The sequence below is a fragment of the Kogia breviceps genome, chromosome 1 (genome assembly GCF_026419965.1).
Source record: "Kogia breviceps isolate mKogBre1 chromosome 1, mKogBre1 haplotype 1, whole genome shotgun sequence".
Lineage (NCBI taxonomy): Eukaryota > Metazoa > Chordata > Mammalia > Artiodactyla > Physeteridae > Kogia > Kogia breviceps.
The window spans coordinates 85,551,624-85,576,071 of NC_081310.1; the positions used below are offsets into that span (position 1 = coordinate 85,551,624).

At 44.9% G+C, this 24,448-nt stretch overlaps 1 protein-coding gene across 5 annotated transcripts in view; it reads right to left on the bottom strand.

Annotated features, from left to right (window-relative positions):
• Positions 1-24,448, bottom strand: part of KCNN3 (potassium calcium-activated channel subfamily N member 3) — a 184,179-nt gene that overhangs the window by 54,850 nt on the left and 104,881 nt on the right. For all 5 annotated transcript variants that reach the window (XR_010841242.1, XM_067037148.1, XM_059038628.2 and 2 more), the window contains one exon: positions 11,799-12,217. Coding sequence is in view for 4 of the 5 variants with exons in the window: in XM_067037148.1 (XP_066893249.1) it covers positions 11,799-12,217 (419 nt within the window). In the remaining variant the exon portion in view is untranslated. The remainder of the gene's footprint in view (positions 1-11,798; positions 12,218-24,448) is intronic.

Sequence of the window (24,448 nt, forward strand, 5' to 3'; positions counted from 1 at the left end):
TGGTAGGGTTGGTGGGTTCCCAGGGCCACTATTCCCAGACCACCAGGGGATGTGGTTGCCAGGGAAACTCTTGGGCAGTGCACAGAGCCGGGAAGTAGACATCCAGGCAGGGTGGGAGGTGGAGGTGGAAGCTCAGCCTCTGAGGGACTGGGGCCAAGCCTCAGGGGACGGAGGAGCCTGTATTAAATGGAAGGAGAAAATCTCATGAAAAAATCCCCTAGCAGATACACTATGAGAGTGGGAATGCGGGCTCCCCACCAGCTTGGGCGGCAGCAGCCATGCCCGCAGTGGAGGGAGGTGGAAAGCACAGAATGGCAAGGAGTGCACACATGACGTGTCCCAGGCCACCAAACACATGGAGAAGGCCTGTGGGGTGAGGGTCCAGTCCTTTGCTGGGGGGTGCCTGCACTGAGATGCAGGGGCATCACCAGGGGCAAACAAAACCACCCCAAGGTTGAAAAATGGAAAAGTTGACAGAATGTGGATTTCCTGTCTTGACTAATGTCAGCCCACAAATAGATGTGGCTGACGTGGCTTACAGGAAACCCTCCCTTTTCCTCACCTTGGCTCGCTCCAAGGATTCCCACCCTTGTTAAGATTTTTGGCATTGTCTCTTCCCAGTGGTACAGCCTTTTTCGGTCCTGGGGATGAGACTCAAGCCTGGGTTCCCTTAGGCATCCATGATAAGAAACAAGCAACTTCCCCCTTATACATCAAGGGTGGTACTAGCTGTGTACCATCCTTGGTGGAATCAGGAAGATGGTCATTCCACCTTAATTCTGTAGGGCTTAATTCTCAGATCTCAGTTGAGAAAGGTTGGATGATCCTTCCCAGCTGGAGAAAGAGTCCTGTCCTTAGCTGGGTCTACCTAAGGCAAAAATCCTGGAGGCAAAAAGGCACTGGCCACCTCCCAGCAGAGTTTATGGAAACCTAGTGTTTAGTGTAACACAAGTTGGAGTCATTTGGGGATTGACTCGACTAGAAAAATGGAATGGTTTCTCAGTGCAGTGGAGTTCCCTTTGCACCCACACTGTCCCAAACTAATCTTACAGGCATTTTCCTCATTTCTTGATTCTCCTTTCTTTCTTTCTTTCTTTCTTTTTTTTTTTTTTTTTTTTTTTTCTGTACGCGGGCTTCTCACTGCTGTGGCCTCACCTGTTGCGGAGCACAGGCTCCGGACGCGCAGACTCAGCGGCCAAGGCTCACGGGCCCAGCCGCTCTGCGGCATGTGGGATCTTCCCAGACCAGGGCACAAACCCGTGTCCCCTGCAACGGCAGGAGGACTCAACCACTGCGCCACCAGGGAAGCCCCTGGAAGCCCCTGATTCTCCTTTCTAACAGGTCTCATTCATTACTTATAATTTGTGAATAATATGTTATTTAATATAAATAAAAGTACCAAGAAACCAGTCACAAATTAACGATTTCCATGCGTAATTGTCAAAGAGCACAGACATACTGCCAGTAAGAAAGGAAAGAATTGTTGAATCAAAAATAACAAAGAAAGAGCAAGTGGGCTGAGGTAGTAAGGATGGGGAAAAATGTAAAACATCCACACGAAATAAAAATGGGACGCTACTAGAAGCAGGAACGTGAGGAAACCTTGGGGCAGAGGATCCATTCCTGAAGTTTATTCTTCTTGCCCTGGGCGCCGGCGCCACAGCAGGGTTGAACCTGAACTCCGGCGGCGCCAGGAGCTGGACGACTGGCTCCTCCCCCGAGGCCCGCCCCTTGCCGTGAGATCCCGCCCACCGGCCCCCACCTGTTCGAGTTACCCCGCCCGCCCCGCGCCCCCTGGAGGAGCGAGCCTCGGCCCCGCCCCCGGTACCAGCTTCCTCCCAAAAGGCTTGGCCTTGCGGGAATCACCTACCGGCTGGCTGTTTCTCCCTATCGGACGGGGCCTTCCGCGTCATTGCTGGGACCCCAGAGCCTGGCCCGCCTAGAGCCGGTGCTAGAGAGTTAATGCAGCCCTGCCTCGGACCACACCTCACCTGCACAACTCCACCTGCCTGGACACTGGTTCTAGGTCCTCCCATAATCATCCTGCGGCCACAGAGGGGCTGTAAGTGGCACCCCCGCCCGAGGAGAGAGGACCCCAGCCTAGGCTCACGACATCACCCTACCTTGTCCACTAAGGCCACTGGCAGCTAAGTCTGAAGGGGAACCCTTTAGGAAGGAACTTTTATTGACCTTTTCTGAGAAAATTATATGTAAAAACTGAGTGAGCCATTCAACTTCATATTCCAAGCCCTGTTGATATAAAATATGAGTCCTGTGCAAGATGAGAAGAGGGGCTTTGTGGAGGGAGAAAAAACAAAATGCTCCCTCTTTACAGTAAAACACACACACATACACACACACACACACACACATACATATATTGCCATGCATTCTCATTGAAAATACAATAAAATGTAATGAAAAAAATCACATGTAACATCCCACAGAAAACAATAGATGTAGTTTCCAAGCATTTTCTATGCTTGTTATACATCTATGTATTTTTAATTGGTAACATCCTATATAATACCTTTGTGTGCTCTTTTAAAAAATATTACATCACAACTATTTTCCTACCTTATTATAGTCTTTGAAGGATGATTTTTTTTTTTTTTTTTTTTGGTATGCGGGCCTCTCACTGTTGTGGCCTCTCCCGTTGCGGAGCACAGGCTCCGGACGCGCAGGCCTAGTGGCCACGGCTCACGGGCTTAGTTGCTCCGCGGCATGTGGGATCTTCCCGGACCAGGGCACGAACCCGTGTCTCCTGCATTGGCAGGCGGATTCTCAACCACTGTGCCACCAGGGAAGCCCTGAAGGATGATTTTTAAAATTGTTGCCTAACTACCCATCATATGGATGTGCTATGATTTATTTAACTGTTTAAACCCTGGACATTTGCTTGGTTTCTGATTCTCCACTGTTGTAGAACTTCCTAGAAGGTAAATTCCTGGGTTAAATTTATGAACTTGTAAAGGCTCCCCTGACATACTATTTAATTGTTTTCCAGAAAAATGGTGCTAATTTTCCTTCTTGCCATCAGTATGAAAGAAACAACCCATCCCCCCCACCACAAACAATAACTTTCTTCAGCATCGAATTATATTTATTTAAATTTTTGTCAATTCTGGAGGAGAAAAAGCAATTCTCCTTGTAGTTTTAACTTGTAGTTCTTTGATTTGAGAGGGTGTGTTTTTCATTTTATTGGTTATTTGTGTTTCTTCCTTTGTGGTTGTCTGTTTTTATTTTTAGCCTATTTTTTTTTTTTTACTGAGGAGATGAGTTTTTCTGATTGGTAACTAAGACTGCTTTGTACAATAGGGATATTTACCTCTTCTCATGTTTGCTGCAAATATTTTTCCTAGTGTAACATTTGCTTTTTTAAATAAATTTATATTTTTTGAAGGACAGAAATCCAAAATTGTATGTATAATTTAATCAGATATACCAGTCTTTTCCTTCACATTTCTTCTCCTCTCAGATTATATGCTTAACAATTCTCTCCCATCTCAGGACTGATTAAATATTCACTTTGTTTTCTGGAGATTACTCATGGTTTCTTCTTTTACATCTGACTCTTTAATCCACCTGGAATTTATTTTGGTGGCTGGTGAGAAGTGGGGTTCTAATTTGATTTTTCATCCAAGTATCCAATCTTCCCATTAACATTTATAGAATAATCTATTCCTTCTTAATTGGTTTTTTCCTCAAATATTGGGTTCTCACATACTAGGATTTATTTCAGGAGTTTCCATTAGGTTTCATTGATCTGTCATTACTGATTTTTCAGTAATGCCACAGGGACTTAATTACCTTAGTTTTGTAACACATTTTAATATCTAGTGGAGAAAGTCCCCCTCAAAGGTCTTCTCTTTCAAAAAAAGTTAAGCTATTCTCTTTTATTTATTAAAACATCCTCAGAATCAGTAAGTTTCCACTTCAAATTTCTAATTTTGTGTTTTCTTTTTTTCTTGATTAGATTTATTAGAAATTGGTATCTTTTGGATTCACAAATTCTGTTTTTCTTTTAAATTCATTAATTCCTGTCTTTGTTATAAAGCTAATTTGTTCTGAGGCTTGTCCTGTTCTTCTAATGAATTCAGTTTATTTTCATGCTTTTTATTTTAAATGAAAAATCTTAAGGATATTTTTCATCTGAGAGCAACTTTGGTCACATCTGAGTTTTAATGTATAGAGTTGTAATTTTTCAAATAGTCTTCAATGGTAGTTTTGAATAATTCTCTTTTGATCAAGTTGTAATTGAGGAGACTGCTTTAAAAGCTCCCCCGGGGCTTCCCTGGTGGCGCAGTGGTTGAGAGTCCGCCTGCCGATGCAGGGGACACGGGTTCGTGCCACGGTCCGGGAAGATCCCACATGCCGCGGAGCCTGTGCGTCTGGAGCCTGTGCTCCGCAACGGGTGAGGCCACAACAGAGAGAGGCCCGCGTACCACCAAAAAAAAAAAAAAAAGCTCCCTCGCCTAACCGTTTCCTTTCAATTGAAGTTTATGGCCTTGTTGTTAGAGAATATGCCTGAAATGTTTTTTCTGATGTTTTGAAACGTGTGGCCAAGAAGTTGATCAATTTTTGTAAATGTTGATGGATGTTTAAAAAGAAAATGTATTGTTTATAGGCTACAAAGTTCAAAATTTATCAGTCAATTAAAACATTAAAAACTCAGATCGTCTATCTCCTTATTTATTTTTGCATAGAAGTTCACAGTTTTCCTGTGTATAATATTTTTATCCATATCAAATGGTTCCTTTGGACCATTTAATGGTTTTGGCTTTGAATTCAACTTGGTTTAAAATGAGGATTTCTACTCAATTGCCCTTTGGTTTGTACTTACCTAATAAATCTTTGCTATTCACTTATTTTTCTGGGTCCTTCCGTTTTAGGTACCTCTTTTGTAAACAGCGTAAAATTAAATTTTGCTTTTAAATCCTATCTAAGTAAGAGACATTGTCTTCTAATTGGGGAGGTAAATTGTTATGTTGATTGTTATAAATTTTAAGTTTGGTTTCCTCTCATCTTGTTTCAGGCTTTCTGTTTTTAAATTCTTCCTTCCTGCTTCCTTTATTTTTCTCTCTCTGATGATGTTTGTGTGTCTCATCCAGGAATGTGGAAATGCACATTCTCAAGGTAGGGAAAAGCAAGGCTCTCAGGCAGGGGGTTGGGGGTCTCGGGTCTACTGACCCCTGGCTCCACGACCCAAGGTACATTGCGTAACTGTAACCTTCCTGGGCCTCCATTTCCTCACGTGTAGGACGGAGATAATGATAGTCGCTGTACCTCACAGATCTGTGGTCTGGATTAAGTGAAATAACACCTGGCTGATGCTATCGTTATCATTATTATACTTATAAAATTCTACCTCTGGTTACCTTTAACTTTAAAAAATGATTTAAACTATATTTCTCTAATTATGAAAATTGAGAGATAAGGCTTTTAAAATTCTCTTCTACTTAAGATGATGAATTTATCATGCTTCTACTAATCCTTCCTAGACAACTTCTCTCAACTTTTTAATCTGAGAGTTAACAACCCTCTCATTATTATGGAATTATTATTTTGTTGCATACATTTACTCTTTCCAGAATCTACTTTTTCTTTGACATTAGAATTTCATTTTACAATAATGTTTAATCTGGATTTCATGTTTACCTGGTTTCAATACTGTCTACCTGTCTTTCTTTCATATAGTTCCATTATTAAGATCTTAATCGTGATTCATCCCTTGGTCAATGGACACACAACCTCCCCCAAAAAGTGTAGGTTGGAACCTTCTGAGCCCACAAAACTCCAGAAATGACTTTTGTTCCTCTTGTTTCCTCATGTAAATGACATGAATGCCCTAATGTCTCCTGGAATTTAGGGTTCTGAGGAAAAGTCAGCTCTGTGTTGCCTATGTGCTTCTAGGATTGTTTAACCTTATGATTCAGAAAATTTTCCAGAAAAAAAATTATTTTTCCCCCTATTCTAAGTGGAAAACAGGAAACTTTTTGATCTGAATAATCTTAACCTCCCCACCACCCCCCTGGCAGGCCAATTCTGATAAAGTTTTCTTCATGTATGTCCTTGATTTTGCTTTTATCCAAATCATTCTGGTTTCTTCCTCCAAAATAACTGTAGAACTAGGATTTAGCCTTGATTCTGCAGCTTCCAATTCTGTCCTATTCACCCTCTTCTCTCATCTCTTTGTTCTTCTACATTTGGAGAGAACCTTTGTTTGTCCTTCACATTCCACATTTAAAAAAATTCAGTGCCCCAATGTGGATTTTCTTTTTGCTAAAACATTTTCATTTTCTGTGAACTCTAGGCCTATGTGAACCAGATATATTTTCATTTCATATCTGCCCACTCTTCTCTATCATAGAGATCACATCTTCTTGCACCCTGTAAGGGATGCCCAAGAATTTTCAAATGTTGCTTTCTGTTCCTCATAATTAAACATTATTCTGCATCTTCAGAATTATTTTCCTCTTTCTTAATGCTGCACATTTGTTTCAAGGCCTCCTGTATGATTCCCCTTCCCTCCCCTCCTCAGTCTCCCCTACCCAGCCCCTGCCGGGAATTCATCTTTGAATTAGGAGTGATCTATCCAGACCTGGCACCCTGCAGCAGGATTGCCCTAGGCTGCTCCTCTGCCCAACAGGGTGCTGATTTCCCTTCTCCAGCTAGAGGGCAGGGTTCCAGGTCTAGCAGGCTTCATCCAATGTGACAGGATACTTTCCTATCCTTACTAACTAGTCCTCTCTTTCCCCAAACCAGTGGTTTGCATCCTCTAAAATCATGGACTCCTGCTAGTAAAAAAATTTTGAGCATGCACCCTCCCCCTGCTATATGTATATTTATTATAAATTGTCCACATGTATTACAGTCTACCTGCATATTAAGATTAGCAAAGATTAATTTTCTTAGATAAAAATAACTATGAATAGAAACTCTGATTATTTCTTCCCATCATCCCAGTTGGGTCACTGTGCATGTGTTACACATTGGAGGTTGTGCCTCACATCAGAGGGCCCATGAGAGCCCATTGCTCTCAGAGCTCTTCCCAGCTCTGCCCAGCACACAAAGGCTCTGCTTCGGCACATGTGTCAACCCCGTGCTATGTGCTTCCTTCTGTAGACCTTCTCTCTGCTCCTTTCTTGGAGCTGAAGCCCCTGGCGGAGGTGGTAGGAGATTGTGGGAAGGAGAGGGGGAGGAGGAGGGAACTGTTCTTGCTCCCAGCTTCCGGATGGTGCAGACCTGGGTGTCTGGGACAGAAGCAGAGGAGACTGGAGGAAGGAAGCCTCTTTTTATCTTCCTTATAATGGGAGGAGTGACTCTGTTTTAATGAGGGAAAGAATGGCCACTCATTGTTTTTCTCCAGTTCCAGCAGCCAGGTCTCCAGAATCCACTTTCTCATGAAAATGCCAATATACAGACTTAGATGAAAGCTCACACCCTCACCAAAGACCTGTTGCTAGGCTGGAAGCCCTGAGATAACTGACACAGCCTGTGAGCAGAACTTGGAGCCTCAGGAGGGAAGAGGCCAAAGGGATCCCAGTCACGAGGGTAGGAGGTCATTTACAAAACTTGGCTCAGCATCACAAGACTCAGCCCATGCTGTCAGTGTCATGGGAGGCCTTGTCGCTCCTCCCAGGAGATAAACAGCCACATGTGAGCTGGCAGACTTCGTTCAGGGCGTGCCAGGAAAGCCCCCTTCCTGCCTTGCTGCCTTTAGGCCTGGGGCCCCCAGTGGTCTCTCCACTAGCTCAGCTGCTTGGTGTGTGACGGTATTTAATGAGGAGGTTCCTCGGATGGGCTCTGGGAGGCCTGTGGGAGGCGGGCACGTGGCCAGGAGAATCCCAGAGAATGGCGAGTGCCACACTGTCAGGCCTCGGAACCCATGATGTAATGCTTCACTGGGGTCCAAGGAAAACAAGCCTGCTGTTGATGCTGCCCTCCCAGCAACCAGGCGCTGCCCTCCCCATAGCAGCCTGTTTTGGGTAATTACTGATTCCCTCTCCCTCCTTGGAAGGAGGAAATGTGAAAAACCTTTATTGTCACATAAAAGCCAACCCCAGATATGAGAAATGTCTTTCAAAATGAGTCTTGCTGAAGAGGGATTTCCATAGCAACTTCAGAAGTGTGTGTTCACAGCTAGAGATGCATCCGGGCTGATGAAACCCACCTGGAATGTGAACAAGCCCTGCTCTGGGCATCAGCAGAGGGGAGTTTTTCTAGAGCCTGTCATGCTGCTATGTGACCTTGGGCGAGTCCTTTACCCTCTCTGCTGTCTCAGGTGACAGAATTGTCATTGATCAGGCTGAGAGAGGAAAAATGGCATCTTGCCCACATTGGACAGGGCAGGTCCTTCCACCCTGGTCTGAGGCTTCAGTCCTCCAAATCAGCCCCTGCCTCCAGTTTCTGTCTGGTCTCTGGTTGAATAATTCCTATCTCAGTCTCTGCCAATCTTGCTGATTATTTGACATTGGGGAAGGACAATGCTCATTTAAGCTTGATTCTAAAAGAAATTGCTTGGTCTTTTTAAAAGAAGCACTTTGCCTGATTAGGAAAGAATATACTTACTCATAAACGCTTCCACAGTTCCATAGGTCAGATTCCTGGGAAAGAGTCACTGGGACGCTGCGATTTGAGTGCGGGAGGTTTGTGGGGGCTGCTCTCAGGATCAACACCCGTGGGGCCTGAGGGATGTAGGACTGGGGAGAGGGAGGGGGTTGAAGTACCATGTGATCCCTCAGGAGCCCTGGAGCCAGGAAGGCCCTGCAGAGCTGTGAGGTAAAGGGGCTGGGCCTTTCAACTCCTACACTGACAAGTCATTGGATGTTTGCTGCCCTGGGCAGGAGGCTTGATCTTAGCTGAGGCAGCTCCCTTCATCCAGGGCAATTCTGCCACAGCTGACAACCCCAGCTGAGGGAGTGAGAGCTTGGGCCGAGAGGGGGCCCTGGGGTAGCATACCACAGCATCCACTACACTCGGGTATGTTTGAATTTAACATGAAGGCAGCCCTGAAGACAGGGTGATAAAATGGTTAAAAGTACAGACATCAGAGGCAGGCAAAACAGCAAGACTGGGATTTAAGTGTCAGTCTCAGTGGCTTTGAGACGCTCAGATCGGGAAAGTCGCCAGGAGAGTCTAGGCCACAGTTTCCTTGTAAGTGCAGGATTCAGTCTGGGCTGGTGAGACAAACATGAAGTTCAGAGTCAGAAGCAAGTTCAAATTCTGGCTCCATATTTACTGGCTCTGTGACCTCGGGCTAGTTACTTTACATCAGTTTCCTCCGCTCTAAAATGAGGATAATCACAGTGCCTCTACCACAGGGCTACTGGGAGGACAAATGGAGATAACAGTGAAGTATTTCACACAGGACTGGCACAGGGTAAGCTCCCAAAAAAACAGGGGCAATGATAACACCCCACATGTTTTAATATATCTCATGTGAGATCTAAGCAGAAGCCTTTTGGTCAAAGGGCCTTTTCACAAGAGAAGGGGAAGCTTCGGGAGAACCTCTGATTTGCTCATTGCTTCTCTGTGCCTTTGCCTTGGACTTCACCTGGGCATGTCAGTCATCTCCGCAGACGGAGGCCCATGGTCTGATGGAGGCCAGATCAACCCAGCCCCAGTGTGGAGGCCATGGAGTGTCATTCAGTGCCAAATAACGTGCAACAGAGTACTTTGCAAACTACACACTTTGAAGCACTCTCATCATCCGATAAAAAAATCATCACCCAGACTTCTGACAGGTTCAATAAACAGTGAAACTCACTTGCTGGTACTTTGTTCCATGTTTGCGCATCTGAAAAATGGGGTAATGATACACACCAAACAGGGTCGACTTGAGGACATGGAAGATTTCAAACACCTTAAGGGGCTATGCAAATTCAATTATTATCGCTGTTAGAAGACTCAGCTTTGATCAATTAAAAAGGAAAACAGGAAGAGCATAGGTCTACATATAGTAGGAATTGGTTTGTTCTAATTATAAAAAGGCAGCCACAAGATTCCCAAGAGTTATCAAGAGATCTCCATTATCAGTATGAATGGTCACTATCATCATCACAGTGTACGCTTCACGTACGTTATCCATTTGACTCCAACAACAAATCCTATAAAGTTGGTATTATTATCCCCAGCTTGCAGATGAGAAAACTGAGGCCCAGACTGGCACCATATTGCTCAGCTAAGGGAACTATGAGGAGTCTGGGGTTGGAACCCAAACATATGCTTTCTCCATTGCAGAAAGAGTGTCTGCTTATCAGAGAAGATTCATGAAGCCTGGTGAGGTATGGTCCTACTTAGAGCAGATGTTATAATGTCAGCTGCTGAGTCATGGCGGGGTTCTGAATACATGGGTATCATGTGTCCTTCAGGCTTTGTATGTGAGAAATGTCTCCCAGCATGGCACTGGCTCTCAGAGACTGACCCTGCCATGTGCAGGGGTCCCTGTCTGGCTGCAGCAGAATGGCCTCTTCATCTGACTGTGTGTCTGCTGGCCAAACAACTGAAAGAACTGTCTGCACACAGAACATTTCAAAATACGTGGGAAATCTGGTTCAGTGAACCCCTGAGATATTGTTAGACTAACTCTCCTCAAGACTTCCTTTGCTTGTTTTATCTCTCCTGGGACACTGGTACATGGAAGATTTGACAATACAATTTTATGTGATAATGAATGAAGGGTGATCTGAGTAAATTATACAGGACGCTTGACCAGGCCTCCCAGCATACTAAAAATAAGCTCTCTCAAGTACATATATATCTATCTTCTATCTCAAGTGATCCTCACTTTAAAATGAGGACACCGAGGCCCAGAGAGGTGAAGCGAACTGCTCAAGGTCTCACGGCTACTTAGGGGCAGAATCCAGGTTTTTAACCTCAGTGTTCAGACTCCACATATGAAATCAGATGAATATGAATGAATATCCAGGACAAGCTTGAAAGGGAGAGGAGTCAGTAAGGGCAGCTTGGGGATGGCAGTAGAAGGCAGCAGCCACAGACCTACCCTTGAGCCTTGATGATGGCAGTTCTGAGGGGCTGGCATTATGCCCTAAAGCCCCAGATCTCTATTAGGCCATATCCCCCTTCTCTCCTACCAGCCACCAGCCTCCCAAAACAATGTTTCCCAAAGTATGTTCCATCAGTGAGGTGCTTCTCAAACTTTAAGGTGCATACAAATCACCAGTGAACTTGTTAAAATACAAATTCTATTCAGTAGTTCCAGGGTGAGGCTTGAGATTCTGCAATCTAACAAGTTACCAGTGATGCTGATACCGCTGGTCTGTGGACCAAATTTTTGAGTAGTGAGGCATCCATAGGGATGTACAATGAAAAGCGTTGGTGGGTGAATACTCTTGAGAAAATCTGGACTAAACAAAATTAAACGAGTTTCATTACTGCAGGACTTCTCAGAGCCTTTAAAATGCTAGCGAACATCCTTAATCTCCAAGAGGGAGAGATAATGCAGAAATTGCAAAGTGTTATATGTGAGAGAGGGGTAATGATATAACCAGAACGCTTTGAGATATACTGGTTTACAAAGAACAGGAAATGAGGATTATATATGCATTTTTCCCAGCTTACCTTGGTTCCAATGTTTCAATGTTGCAGCTCATATTCAGCCCCAACCCAGTCCTCTCCTCTCCCATTTTCTCCTGAGGTGTTTGGGTACATGCCTGTTTCTTCCATCAGACCACATACATCTGGGCCCCCCTGCTCCTCTTCCCTTCCCCCATCCCAACATGGGCTGTTGTGCTCAGAGGCCCCGGTCGAGTGGAGAACCCAACACACTAGAATACCTTTCGCAGACGCGGACGGTCCAGGCAGCGATGATCCACAGTGAGATGCTGAACACGAGGAGCACGGTGCCGGGGCAGATGGTCATGAGGGTCTTCATGACGAAGCGCGTGTTGAAGTTGATCTTGTTGAGGGCCCCGATGCTGCGGGACGAGGCGTCGGTGAAGAGCTTGCTGTGCAGTAGCATGACGCGGGCGATCAGGTACAGGCGCAGGAACATCGGGATGGACAGGATGATGTCCACGTCGGCCTCCGCCCACGAGGGTGTGTAGGAGAAGGCAAGGCGCGCCGTCCAGAAGAACTTGTACTCGCCAGGAATGGGGTGGATGGCGCACACCAGCATCTCCAAGCTGATGTAGAGGATGCGCTCGTAGGTCATGGCTATCCGCCAGTCGTCCGCACCATTGTCGATCACGAAGAGCTGTGGGAGCAGAGAGCCTGTTAGCACAGCCAGGATGGAACCACACAGCAGGGGCGAGGGAGGATCCGGCAGCTGCCTCGCCTGGGTGAAGAGAGCCCTGGACAGGGAGTCAGGAGACCTGGCTAAGACATGTCAATCTCTGGGCCTCAGTTTCTGTAAACTGCTTCCCAAGATTCCTTCCAGCTCCAAGGAGCACCTAAACTGGTTGTTTCATGACTAGGAAGATGAACAGCTCACTTGTATTGAACACAGGTCCCTGGGCCCCTGCCAGGCCCTGAGCTGAGCCCTGAGGGGGAAGTGGAGATGAAAAAGCTACGTTTCCTGAGTGAATTCAGAGGGCTGGCACAGACTCCTCTTCCCACTGGGAGAAAAGTGTCTGCTGGCAGCACTTTGCTCTCTGTTGGTGGTGGGGTGTTAGTGGTGTGGGCCCTGGAGCCAGACTGCCTGGGTCTGGATCCTGATCCCAACACTAACTAGCTCTGTGACCTTCAGCAAGTTATTGAGCCTCTCTGTGCCTCAGTTTCCTCATCTGGGGACAATGATAATAATACCTGCTGCATAGTGGTCGCTATATATGGCTGCAATGGATTAGTACGTACGAAGTTCAGAGAATCCTGTCTAGCACCCAGCTCTGTAAGTATTAGCTATTGTCATCTTTAGCATTATTAATCCATGGAGTCTCTTTCTGTTAATGAGGGTTGGGCTCAGTGATGTCTAAGCTCCCTTCCAGTCCTAACCTTCTTTCCACGAAGATGAGGCTCCCACTGTCGCACCAGGAGGACTGGCAAAGCAGCTGAAACAAGCGTTCACTGAGCACCTGCTATGTGCCCAGCCTGGGCTCAGTGCTGGGTTCGCATACTGGGAAGGCCCAGGCTTGTTCTCAAGGAGGTCCCACAGTGGGGGGTCTCCCACACCCAATGAATGTGAAGGGGGCCTCACGTTCTTCCCCTCCATGGCCCCAGTCTCCACATCTGTGAAATGCGAGGCATCTGAAGTCCACCTTGGACATCTGAAGGTTCTGATTCTTAGAAGGTGAGGCCTGCAATCAGGGGCCTGTGCTAGTCATGGGGGCCTCCTGGACAGGTATGTGCCTCGCTTATGAGAGGCAATGGAAGTGTTTATCCTCATGATAATACTGGGAAGGATTCATGGCCAGAAGGAAATTAGGCTGTGTTAGAAAGAAATTAATGTTGGGGCCAGGGTTGGGTGGAAGAAGTTTGATTTAACCTGGAAATACACCCTCAGCATGGAGGGAGTAACACAGAGTTTGGGTCAGCGTGGATTGGGCGTGCTGGTTGAAGGCAGAGCTAAGCCTTGCCCTCACACTTCACCCCACTTCACAGGGAGTTTAGGAATGGAGAGGCCCTTTACTCTGTGTGTCCCACTGTCTCCTCTGCAGTTTGGGCCAAAGGAACATTCTGCTGTGTTTTGAAGTTAGTCACCAAGCACCCCTCTCTTCTCCCTCCTTCACTGCCTGCCCTCCAGGCCACCATGCCCACAACCAAGGACCCAGGAGAGAAAACCGTGGCACCCATGTCTGGGGCCTCTGAGGATAAAAAGGGCCCATCAAGGGATCTGTGTTGGGGGACTTCCCTGGTGGTCCAGTGGTTAAGACTTCGCCTTCCAACGCAGTGGGTGCGGGTTTGATCCGTGGTCGGGGTGCTAAGATCCCATGTGCCTCGTGGCCAAATAACCAAAACATAAAACAGAAGTAATATTGTAACAAATTCATTAAAGACTTTAAAAATGGTTTACATCAGGGGCTTCCCTGGTGGCGCAGTGGTTGGGAGTCCGCCTGCCGATGCAGGGGACACGGGTTCGTGCCCCGCTCCGGGAAGATCCCACATGCCGCGGAGCGGCTGGGCCCGTGAGCCACGGCCACTGAGCCTGCGCGTCCGGAGCCTGTGCTCCGCGACGGGAGAGGCCACAGCAGTGAGAGGCCCGCGTACCGCAAAAAAAAAAAAAAAAAGGTCCACATCAAAAAAAATCTTAAAAAAAAAAAAAGGATCTGTGTCATGTCTGAGACAAATTCAAGGTGAACCAGTCAAGTCACATGACTTGAACAGGGGTCTCCTGCTTGCCTTGCTTTTAGGGTGTGCCTGTGACATTTGTCTGCCTCATGGAGCAAGTGCCAGGCAACTCAGTGGGCTGCCCAGAGGCAAAGGCAGCTACAAAAGTGCACAGGGAGGGGAGACAGCCTATGAGAGCACCTCTCTCACCTTTCTGGACCACAGTTTCCCCTTCCTCCTGCCTTAGGACCTCACACAGCTATCATGGGGAGTAAGGGAGATAATGGGTATGAAGGGCTTCATAAACTACAAAAGATCACTCATTCATTCAACAAACATATGTTGGAGGCCCTCTATTTGCCAGGGAGCTGGGCATTCAGGGTTCAATGAAACAGCTCTGAGCATGGCCCCCTGTGATGAAGATCATGGAGGGGAACTAGAAGGCTCTATGGGAGCAAGTGGCTGAGGGGCCAACGTCTGCCCAGGCGGATGTAGTTAGCAAGGTGTGCTTTCTGAACAGGAGAGGGTACCCAGCACAATACCAGCCGAGACTGCCCCTCCCTCCTTCCCCAGTGCAGCTGAGCCGGGGGTTTTTCCAGACAGGTTTCCACCATCAATTAGAGGGACCTCGAGGCTGCTCAAAGGGTTCCCTCTGCTTCTAACTGCTGCCGACAGGCCGAGCCATGGCAACGCGACTGCCTGGCCAGACTCTTCAAATACAAAATGAAAACCTTCCACCCTATAAGAAAGAACTGCATCAGGTTACTATAGCAACCGGGTTCATTCTGGGCAGGAACTGAAGTAAAGAGTCACAGGTTCCTTGGATTTCCTGATGGAGAATGAGACTGTATACCATCCAAGTTAAAGGTGAGGCACGTCGGCAGCTCTGCCCAGCTTGACAAGAGGGTGCTGGCCCCGGGATGGGGTTCCCACCTGCCTCCCAGGTGCCCCGCTTCTGTTTCAGTTTCCTGGCGCAAGGCTTGGGGTGAGGGGACGAAATGGGTAGTGGCGTTGGAGGCTGACGAGCTAGACTGAAGTCTCACACATCCAGATATTAGCTGTGTGATCTTAGGCAGGTCACACCACTTCCCTGAGCCTATTTCTACATCTCTATCAGCAGACTATTAACCTTGACCCTCTCCACCGCACAGGATTAGCATTAGGATCCAATAATACAGATAAGAGGGAATGTGCTTTACCAACAACAGTTGGACCTCCATATCCATGGCTGAAGAACTGTGGATCCAGAGGGCTGAGGGTCCTACACCATTTTATATAAGGGACTTGGGCATCCTCAGATTTTGGTATCCACAGGGTTTCCTGGAAGCAATCCCCTGTGGATACCGAGGGATGACAATACACTTAAAATGTGAGGGATTATTAATCCGGCTGGCCTGGGAGGCACTCATAAATAGTATGTATGGGGGCCAGGGGGGAGATATTTCAGGTTGCAGATTGAGAGCCTCTGCTAGACAGGGCTCCAGTGCAGGGATTGGTGGATCAGCAGGGTGGGCAATATGGCCCAGAAGATTCCATTGCTGTCCCATATGAGGACGCCCTTGTGCTTGCTCCCATCTGACTCCTGGAGCCACAGTTCTCCAAGTGTAGCCTCACTCAGACTTAGGCAGATAACAGTACCCCGCCCTGCCATGTCCTCACTCAGCATCCTGTTCATTCCTTACAAATCACAAATTTCAGTTACGTATTAATTCATGTTCACTTCGTTTCTGCCTGTCTCCCCCACCCCAGAGCAGTGGTTCTTGACCTGTCTGCACATCAGAATCACTTGGAGAACTTGTTTAAAAATACTCACACTTGGACCCCAGACCAAGCCAGTCTGAACCTCTGGGCATGAGGCCCTGGCATTGGGATTTTTCTTAAGTTTCCTTGGGTAAGCCTAAAGTGTAACCTGGATTGAGACCCACCAGTCACAGCTGGACTGCCAAAGGGACAGGGCCGTGTCCACCTTGTTCCCTGTGGTATCTCCAGTGCCAGCCCAGACCTTAGCATATATAGGTGTTGGGTAAATTCTTGTGTAGTGAATCAATAACTACTGCTTACTGTGTGACCCTGGATGACTAAACTCCCCTCTCTTGGGCTCAGTTTCCTCCTCTGAGGAATGAGGGGATAGATTGGATGATCCCCGAGGTACCTTCTGCTCTGAAGAGCCCTTATTCCGTGGTCCTATGCAGACCTCGTGTGTGGTCTCGGGGCACATGAGCTCCCAGGGGACAGGACCCATGCCTGGCTCATCTCACCTCTCCCTAAGGCCTGAGATGGTCCTGGTACACAGCGGGCAGTCAATAGAACTTTAGTGAGTAAAGGGGTGGGTAGGTGGATGACTGTGTCACGTGAAGAAAAGGACAGTTGGCCAGTGGCCCTTGTTAACCACCCAGAATAGAAACTCCCGTAGAAAACTCATTGCTAAGCCTGTGAGTAACGAAGTACCTGACGATTTATCTTATGCCATGGGAAGGACATCCTCCTATTCCCAGGGGGTGGTCCAATCTGGAATAAAGGGTCACAGGTGATCTCCAAGCCTTCGAAAGTGCTGGAGAAGTGCTGGAGCACTGCTGGACCAGAGTGGGGGGGTGGCAAAGGACTGTCCTTCCCTCCATTTGGGTCTCAGCCACCCAGGGCTGGTTCTAGAGCAGCCTGACTGGTCACCCTGATGAATTTTGGAAGAGTGCTGAGGTGATATGGATGGGATCTGGCATGGGGCAGGGGGTGCCAGAGGGCCCACGGGGGCTTGGGGGGTGGGGTCCACTCTGAGCTGTCACAGAGTAGAAGCCTCAGAGGTTGGGGGCTGACAAAAATGTTTCCTCCTGACCTGGCCTGGGTTTCCCCTGAGTGAGGAAGGAAAGCCACGATCTCCAAACTGCTGTGTCTTTCTGCCTCCTTAGCCTCACATGGTGATGCCGCTCATTTGGGGTATGGCCGGCCTGAAGATGGAATGCTTTGGTGCCAGGGCCTGTGGTCACCTGCAAGTCCCACTCTTACCCCAGATAGTGTCCTGAACAGAGTTGGCTCCAGACCTGATCCTCTGCCACTTAACTGGTTCTAAGAGCCTGTGGGATTTTCAGCCTATTGCTATAATTCCAAGAGCTTTGGGAGGGAGATTTTATGTGAGAGAGCAATTCCAAACTTGCCTTCAAGGAGCTTGTAATTAGAAAGAAAGGAGAACCAACTCAGCCAATTCAACTCAACTCAATTCAATAAAATAATTAGTAAGAACCAACTAATACTTGAAATCTGCTAAGAGGGCTGATCATAAGTGTTCTAAAAAAAAAAAAAAGGTAACGATGTGAAGGGGTAGATGTGTTAATTAACTTGACTGTGGTAATCATTTCACAATGTATACGTATATCAAATCATCACATTGTACACTATACAATTTTATTTGTCAATTATACCTCAATGAAAAAGAACCAACTAGGTGAGAACACTGTGGTGATATAAATATGAATCAGACACATGTCCCATGAATCAGCTCACAATCTCAAGGAGCTCTAGCATAAGAGAGGCATGATAAGGGCCCATCATGGAAAGCTTCTTAGGCAAGATAGGGATTCAGTAGTGCTTGGAAGGCCTGTATCAGACAAACCTGGTGTGGTGCTACCAAAATGCCACCAATTCCTCCCATCCCATTTGTTTCTTTCTTCACATGTGACTTTGCTTCTCCTCCCAGCAAGAGGTACATACAGTCCATTTCTCAAGAGGTACAGTCCATTTCTCCCTTGAATCTGAACCTGGCCGTGTGCCTTCCTTTGGCCAAAGGTACATTAGATAATGTGATGTAGCTGAGGTTTGTAGAATGTCAGTGCGATGGGGCTTGCTGTAGACACATGGCCCCATTTTCCCCGTCACCCCAGCCTACAGCCAGCACCAGCTGCCAGACCTCACGCGAGTGAGGTCATCCTTGACCAGATGCATGACAGAAGCTCACCCCAGGTGAGACAGCAGAAGAACTACCAAGCTGAGCTCTGCCCTGATTGCTGACCCACACAATCGTGAGCTAAATGATTATTGTTTTAAGTCATTAATTTTGGGGGTGCTTTGTCATGCAACAAAACTAATACATAAACAAATCTAATTCACATGTTTACTTAGCCCACATATTAGAAGTCGGGTGATCTGCCTGCCATGCCCAACACTTCTCTTTTAACTTCTCGTGCCACAGCCCCTAGAAGGAACTCCCTCCGGCACCCTGCCACCCCGCATAGTTAATCAGACATGGCTGGCCAGTCTATCTCAAGTAACTGGGTAACTGGATGAAGAGGGGATCACGATCAAGGGCCATGCCAGCTTCCCCCAGCCCTGCCCCACCCAGTGGACACATCATTTCATATATCAAAGAATAACTCAAAGCATTTAAAAAATTATTTTGCAAGCAGCTGAGTTATTTTGCATGCAATGTGTTTCTCACAGGCGAGGAAGTCAGCTGGTAGATTGAATTGAGGAGCGAAGGCAAAACAGAATTTATCGGGTGTGAAGAAGAAAAACTGCAGGGACTCTGGGAACAGTGAATCTTGTTGGCAAACTTGGGGGGTAAATTGATCAGCTGGCAGCTAGCAAAAAGGTCAGTGTGGGCATTCCATCCTTGAGTGGCCAATTAGAGGTATCAAAGAAAACAGTTCAATTATTTATGGGTTCTCCAGGAACACCTGAATTTTAGCTGTGGCACATGGGTGTGTAACAGGCTCTCTCTCTGTAAAGTCTGCTGGGCTCTTCCATCTGCACCAGTCAGACCAGGTCTGCACGCTTCCCACATTGGAGTTTCTCACAGAGTAATCGTGTGGTTCACCAGCTCACCATGGGGGCCAACTCTGAAGGGCCATCTGGTCACCCCAGGACAGGTCATTTCATGTGCAGTCACTGGAGCTCACCATGCGTTAGCTGCAGGACTGGAAACAGGCTGTCTCGACAGGGAGACAAGGAGAATGTCCTGGAGCCCCCAGTGTCAACCTGACAGAGCAACAAGCACCAGGGAACCTGCCCTTTTTTTTTCCCCTTTAGTGTAAATACATTTGGAGTTGATTCATTGGATTTGCTAGTTTCCCTCTTCTATTTTGAAAGACTTGAGGCCTTTTTGATTCTTTATTTAAGCAATATCTTTCCTTAAAATATTCTCAGCTATTAGGGGAGATCCTGCTTAGACATTTTCTGACCCATCTGAAAAACTTTCATTCTTGCACAACTGAATTTTTTTTAATTGAAGGAGAGAAAATGGAAAAGGCCCTAGTGTTCTCTACTATTCTCTCTCTGTAAGAGAAAACGATCCAGGGAAAATTTCCATTATTTAAAAAATATATATGCAGAAAAAAAGCAAGAGAAAAAAACTAAAGATATTCTTAAAATCCAGTAATAATATATACGTATTTTTTTTCCAAACCCCCTGGAGCATATATTCTGCATGTACACCATTACTATGGGGGTTTCCATGGAAACGACATCAAAAGTCCCATAATACCTAATTAGGTTTCCCCAAGGACAAGAGATGATTGCCAGTGATGAAACGAATGCCTGGGTTTGCAGTAATGGTTAACATAAAATTTCCAGTCAGCAAATGCTCCTTTGGAACTCGCTGAAGAAAGGGAGGAAGGAAAAGAAGCGAAGGTAGAAGAGAGGTCAGCAAGTAAGGGGGCTGTCAGAAAAGTCTATCATTCTACCACCAACAAGACTCTCAGAGGGTTGGAGTCCATGCTAGCCAGCTCTGAGTCTTTCTAAGAAGAAATCCTCCCCTTCTGAAACTGCTATGATTTACTGGGCCATGTGTAGTGTTCTTTGGTGGCTCTTTGACCTGGCCAGGGTTCTCCTGAGTGCCCCTAACAGAGTTCATGTGTGGTTTCCTGCAGTGGGCATGAGAACCCATGGGACTCTTGAGTATGAAGTTTGTTTGGGACTGCCAGAGACCAGTGGTGACCATAAGTCCTTTCTTGTCCCCAGTTCGTAGAGAGTAAAAGCCAAGTTATAGCATTTGAGGAAGCCAGTATTTTTCACTCACATAACAAGAATTGTTAACAAGAATGGTGCCTGACCATGGCACCACTGGGGAGAGAGTGCTTTGCCACTGACCGTCTGTGCATGGGCAAGTCCCTTTCCCTCACTGGTCCTCAGATTCTTCATCTGCAACATGAAGGGTTGGATCCAATTTGTGGTTTTCCATTTTCTCCTAGCTGTGGAGCTGTTTCTTCTAGTGAGATTTTTCACTAAAGCCCAATATAGGAATCAGATAAACTCAGAGCTCTTCTGGTTGAAAGGGTAGAAAAGAGCATTCAAAGGCCAATCATGAGAGGACAGACAGCAGAAGCAAGAAGAACTACAGTCCTGCAGCCTGTGGAACAAAAATCACATTCACAGATAGATAGACAATATGAAAAGGCAGAGGCCTATGTACAAGATGAAGGAACAAGATGAAACCCCAGAAAAACAACTAAATGAAGTGAAGATAGGCAAACTTCTAGAAAAAGAATTCAGAATGATAGTGAAGATGATCCAGGACCTTGGAAAAGAATGGAGACAAAGATCGAGAAGATGCAAGAAATGTTTAACAAAGACATAGAAGAATTAAAGAACAAATACCTAGAAGAATTAAAGAACAAACGTAGATGAACAATACAATAATGGAAATGAAAAATACATTAGAAGGAATTAATAGCAGCATAACTGAGGCAGACGAATGGATAAGTGACCTGGAAGACAGAATGGTGGAATTCACTGCCACAGAACAGAATAAAAAAAAAGAATGAAAAGAAATGAAGACAGCCTAAGAGACCTCTGGGACAACATTAAATGCAACAACATTTGCATTATAGGGGTCCCAGAAGGAGAAGAGAGAGAGAAAGGACCCGAGAAAATATTTGAAGAGATTATAGTAGAAAACTTTCCTAACATGGGAAAGGAAATAGCCACCCAAGTCCAGGAAGCACAGAGAGTCCCAGGCAGGATAAACCCAAGGAGAAACATGTTGAGACACATAGTAATCAAACTGGCAAAAATTAAAGGCAGAGAAAAATTATTGAAAGCAAAAGGGAAAAACAACAAATAACATACAAGGGAACTCCCATAAGGTTCACAGCTGATTTCTCAGCTGAAACTCTACAAGCCGGAAGGGAGTGGCATGATATATTTAAAGTGATGAAAGGGATTAAAGTGATGAAAGGGAAAAACCTAAAACCAAGATTTCTCTACCCGGCAAAGATCTCATTCAGATTCAACAGAGAAATCAAAAGCTTTACAGACAAGCAAAAGCTAAGAGAATTCAGCATCACCAAACCAGCTCTACAACAAATGCTAATGGAACTTCTCTAAGTGGGAAACACAAGAGAAGAAAAGGACCTACAAAAACAAACCCATAACAATTAAGAAAATGGTAATAGGAACATACATATCAATAATTACCTTAAACATGAATGGATTAAATGCTGTAACCAAAAGACACAGGCTTGCTAAATGGATACAAAAACAAGACCAATATTTATGCTGTCTACAAGAGACCCACTTCAGTACTAGGGACACATACAGACTGAAAGTGAGGGGATAGAAAAAGATATACCATGCAAATGGAAATCAAAAGAAAGCTGAAGTAGCAATACTCGTAGCAGATAAACTAGACTTTAAAATAAAGAATGTTAAAAGAAACAAGGAAGGACACTACATAACAATCAAGGGATCAATCCAAGAAGAATATATAACAATTATAAATATATATGCACCCAACATAGAAGCACCTTAATACATAAGGCAACTGCTAACAGCTCTAAAAGGAAATAGACAGTAACACAAAAATAGTGGGGGACTTTAACACCTCACTTACACCAATGGACAGATCATCCAAAGAGAAAATTAATAAGGAAACACAAGCTTTAAATGACACAATAAACCAGATAGATTTAATTGATATTTATAGGACATTCCATCCCAAAACAACAGAATACAATTTCTCCTCAAGTGCTCATGGAACATTCTCCAGGATAGATCATATCTTGGGTCACAAATCAAGCCTTGGTAAATTTAAGAAAATTGAAATTGTATCAAGTATCTTTTCCAACCACAATGCTAGGAGACTAGATATCAATTCCAGGAAAAAATCTGTAAAAAATCCCAAACACATGGAGGCTAAACAATACACTACTAAATAACCAAGAGATCACTGAAGAAATCAAAGAGGAAATCAAAAAATACCTAGAAACAAATGACAATGAAAACACGACAACCCAAAACCTATGGGATGAAGCAAAAGCAGTTCTAAGAGGGAAGTTAATAGCAATACATTCCTACCTCAAGATAGAAGAAACATCTCAAATAAACAACCTGATCTTACACCTAAAGCAATTAGAGAAGTAAGAACAAAAATCCCCCAAAGTTAGCAGAAAGAAAGAAATTATAAACATAAGATCAGAAATAAATGAAAAAGAAATGAAGGAAACAATAGCAAAGATCAATAAAACTAGAAGCTGGTTCTTTGAGAAGATAAACACAATTGAGAAACCATTAGGAGACTCATCAACAAAAAAAGGGAGAAGACTCAAATCAATAGAATTAGAAATGAAAAAGGAGACGTTACAACAGACATGGCAGAAATACAAAGCATCCTAAGAGACTACCATAAGCAACGCTATGCCAATAAAATGGAAAACCCGGGAGAAATGGACAAATGCTTAGAAAGGTATAACCTTCCAAGACTGAACCAGGAAGAAATAGAAAATATAAACATACAAATCACAAGCACTGAAATTGAGACTGTGATTAAAAGTCTTTCAACAAACAAAAGCCCAGGACCAGATGGCTTCACAGGCGAATTCTATCAAACATTTAGAGAAGAGCTGACACCTATCCTTCTCATACTCTTCCAAAATATAGCAGAGGGAGGAATACTCCCAAACTCATTCTATGAGGCCACAATCACCCTGATAAGAAAACCAGACAAAGATGTCACAAAGAAAGAAAACTACAGGCCAATATTACTGATGAACATAGATGCAAAAGTCCTCAACAAAATACTAGCAAACAGATTCGAACAGCACATTAAAAGGATCATACACCATGATTAAGTGGAGTTTATCCCAGGAATGCAAGGATTCTTCAATATACGCAAATCAGTCAATGTGATAAACCATATTAACAAATTGAAGGAGAAAAACCATATGATCATCTCAATAGATGCAGAGAAAGCTTTTGACAAAATTCAACACCCATTTATGATAAAAACCTTCCAGAAAGTAGGCATAGAGGGAACCTACCTCAACAGAATAAGGGCCATATATGACAAACCCACAGCCAACATCATTCGCAATGGTGAAAAACTGAAACCATTTCCTCTAAGATCAAGAACAAGACAAGGTTGTCCACTCTCACCACTATTATTCAACATAGTTTTGGAAGTTTTAGCCACAGCAGTCAGAGAAGAAAACAAAATAAAAGGAATACAAATCAGAAAAGAAGAAATAAAGCTGTCACAGTTTGCAGATGACATGATACTATACATAGAGAATCCTACAGATGCCACCAGAAAACTACTAGAGTTAATCAATGAATTTGGTAAAGTAGCAGGATACAAAATTAATGCACAGAAATCTTTTACATTCCTATACACTAATGATGAAAAATCTGAAAGAGAAATTAAGGAAACACTCCCATTTACCATTGCAACAAAAAGAATAAAATACCTAGGAATAAATCTACCTAGGGAGACAAAAGACCTGTATGCAGAAAACTGAATGGATACACTGATGAAAGAAATTAAAGATGATACAAACAGATGGAGAGATAAACCATGTTCTTGGATTGGATGAATCAACATTTTAAAAATGACTATACTACCCAAAGCATTCTACAGATTCAATGCAATCCCTATCAAACTACCAATGACATTTTTCACATAACTAGAACAAAAAATTTCACTATTTGTATGGAAACACAAAAGACCCCGAATAGACAAAGCAATCTTGAGAACGAAAAATGGAGCTGGAGAAATCAGGCTTCTGGACTTCATACTATCCTACAAAGCTACAGTAATCAAGACAGTATGGTACTGGCACAAAAAAAAGAAATATAGATCAGTGGAACAGGATAGAAAGCCCAGAGATAAATCCACACACATATGGTCACCTTATTTTTGATAAAGGAGGCAAGAATATATGATGGAGAAAAGACAGCCTCTTCAATAAGTGGTCCTGGGAAAACTGGACAGCTACATCTAAAAGAATGAAATTAGAACACT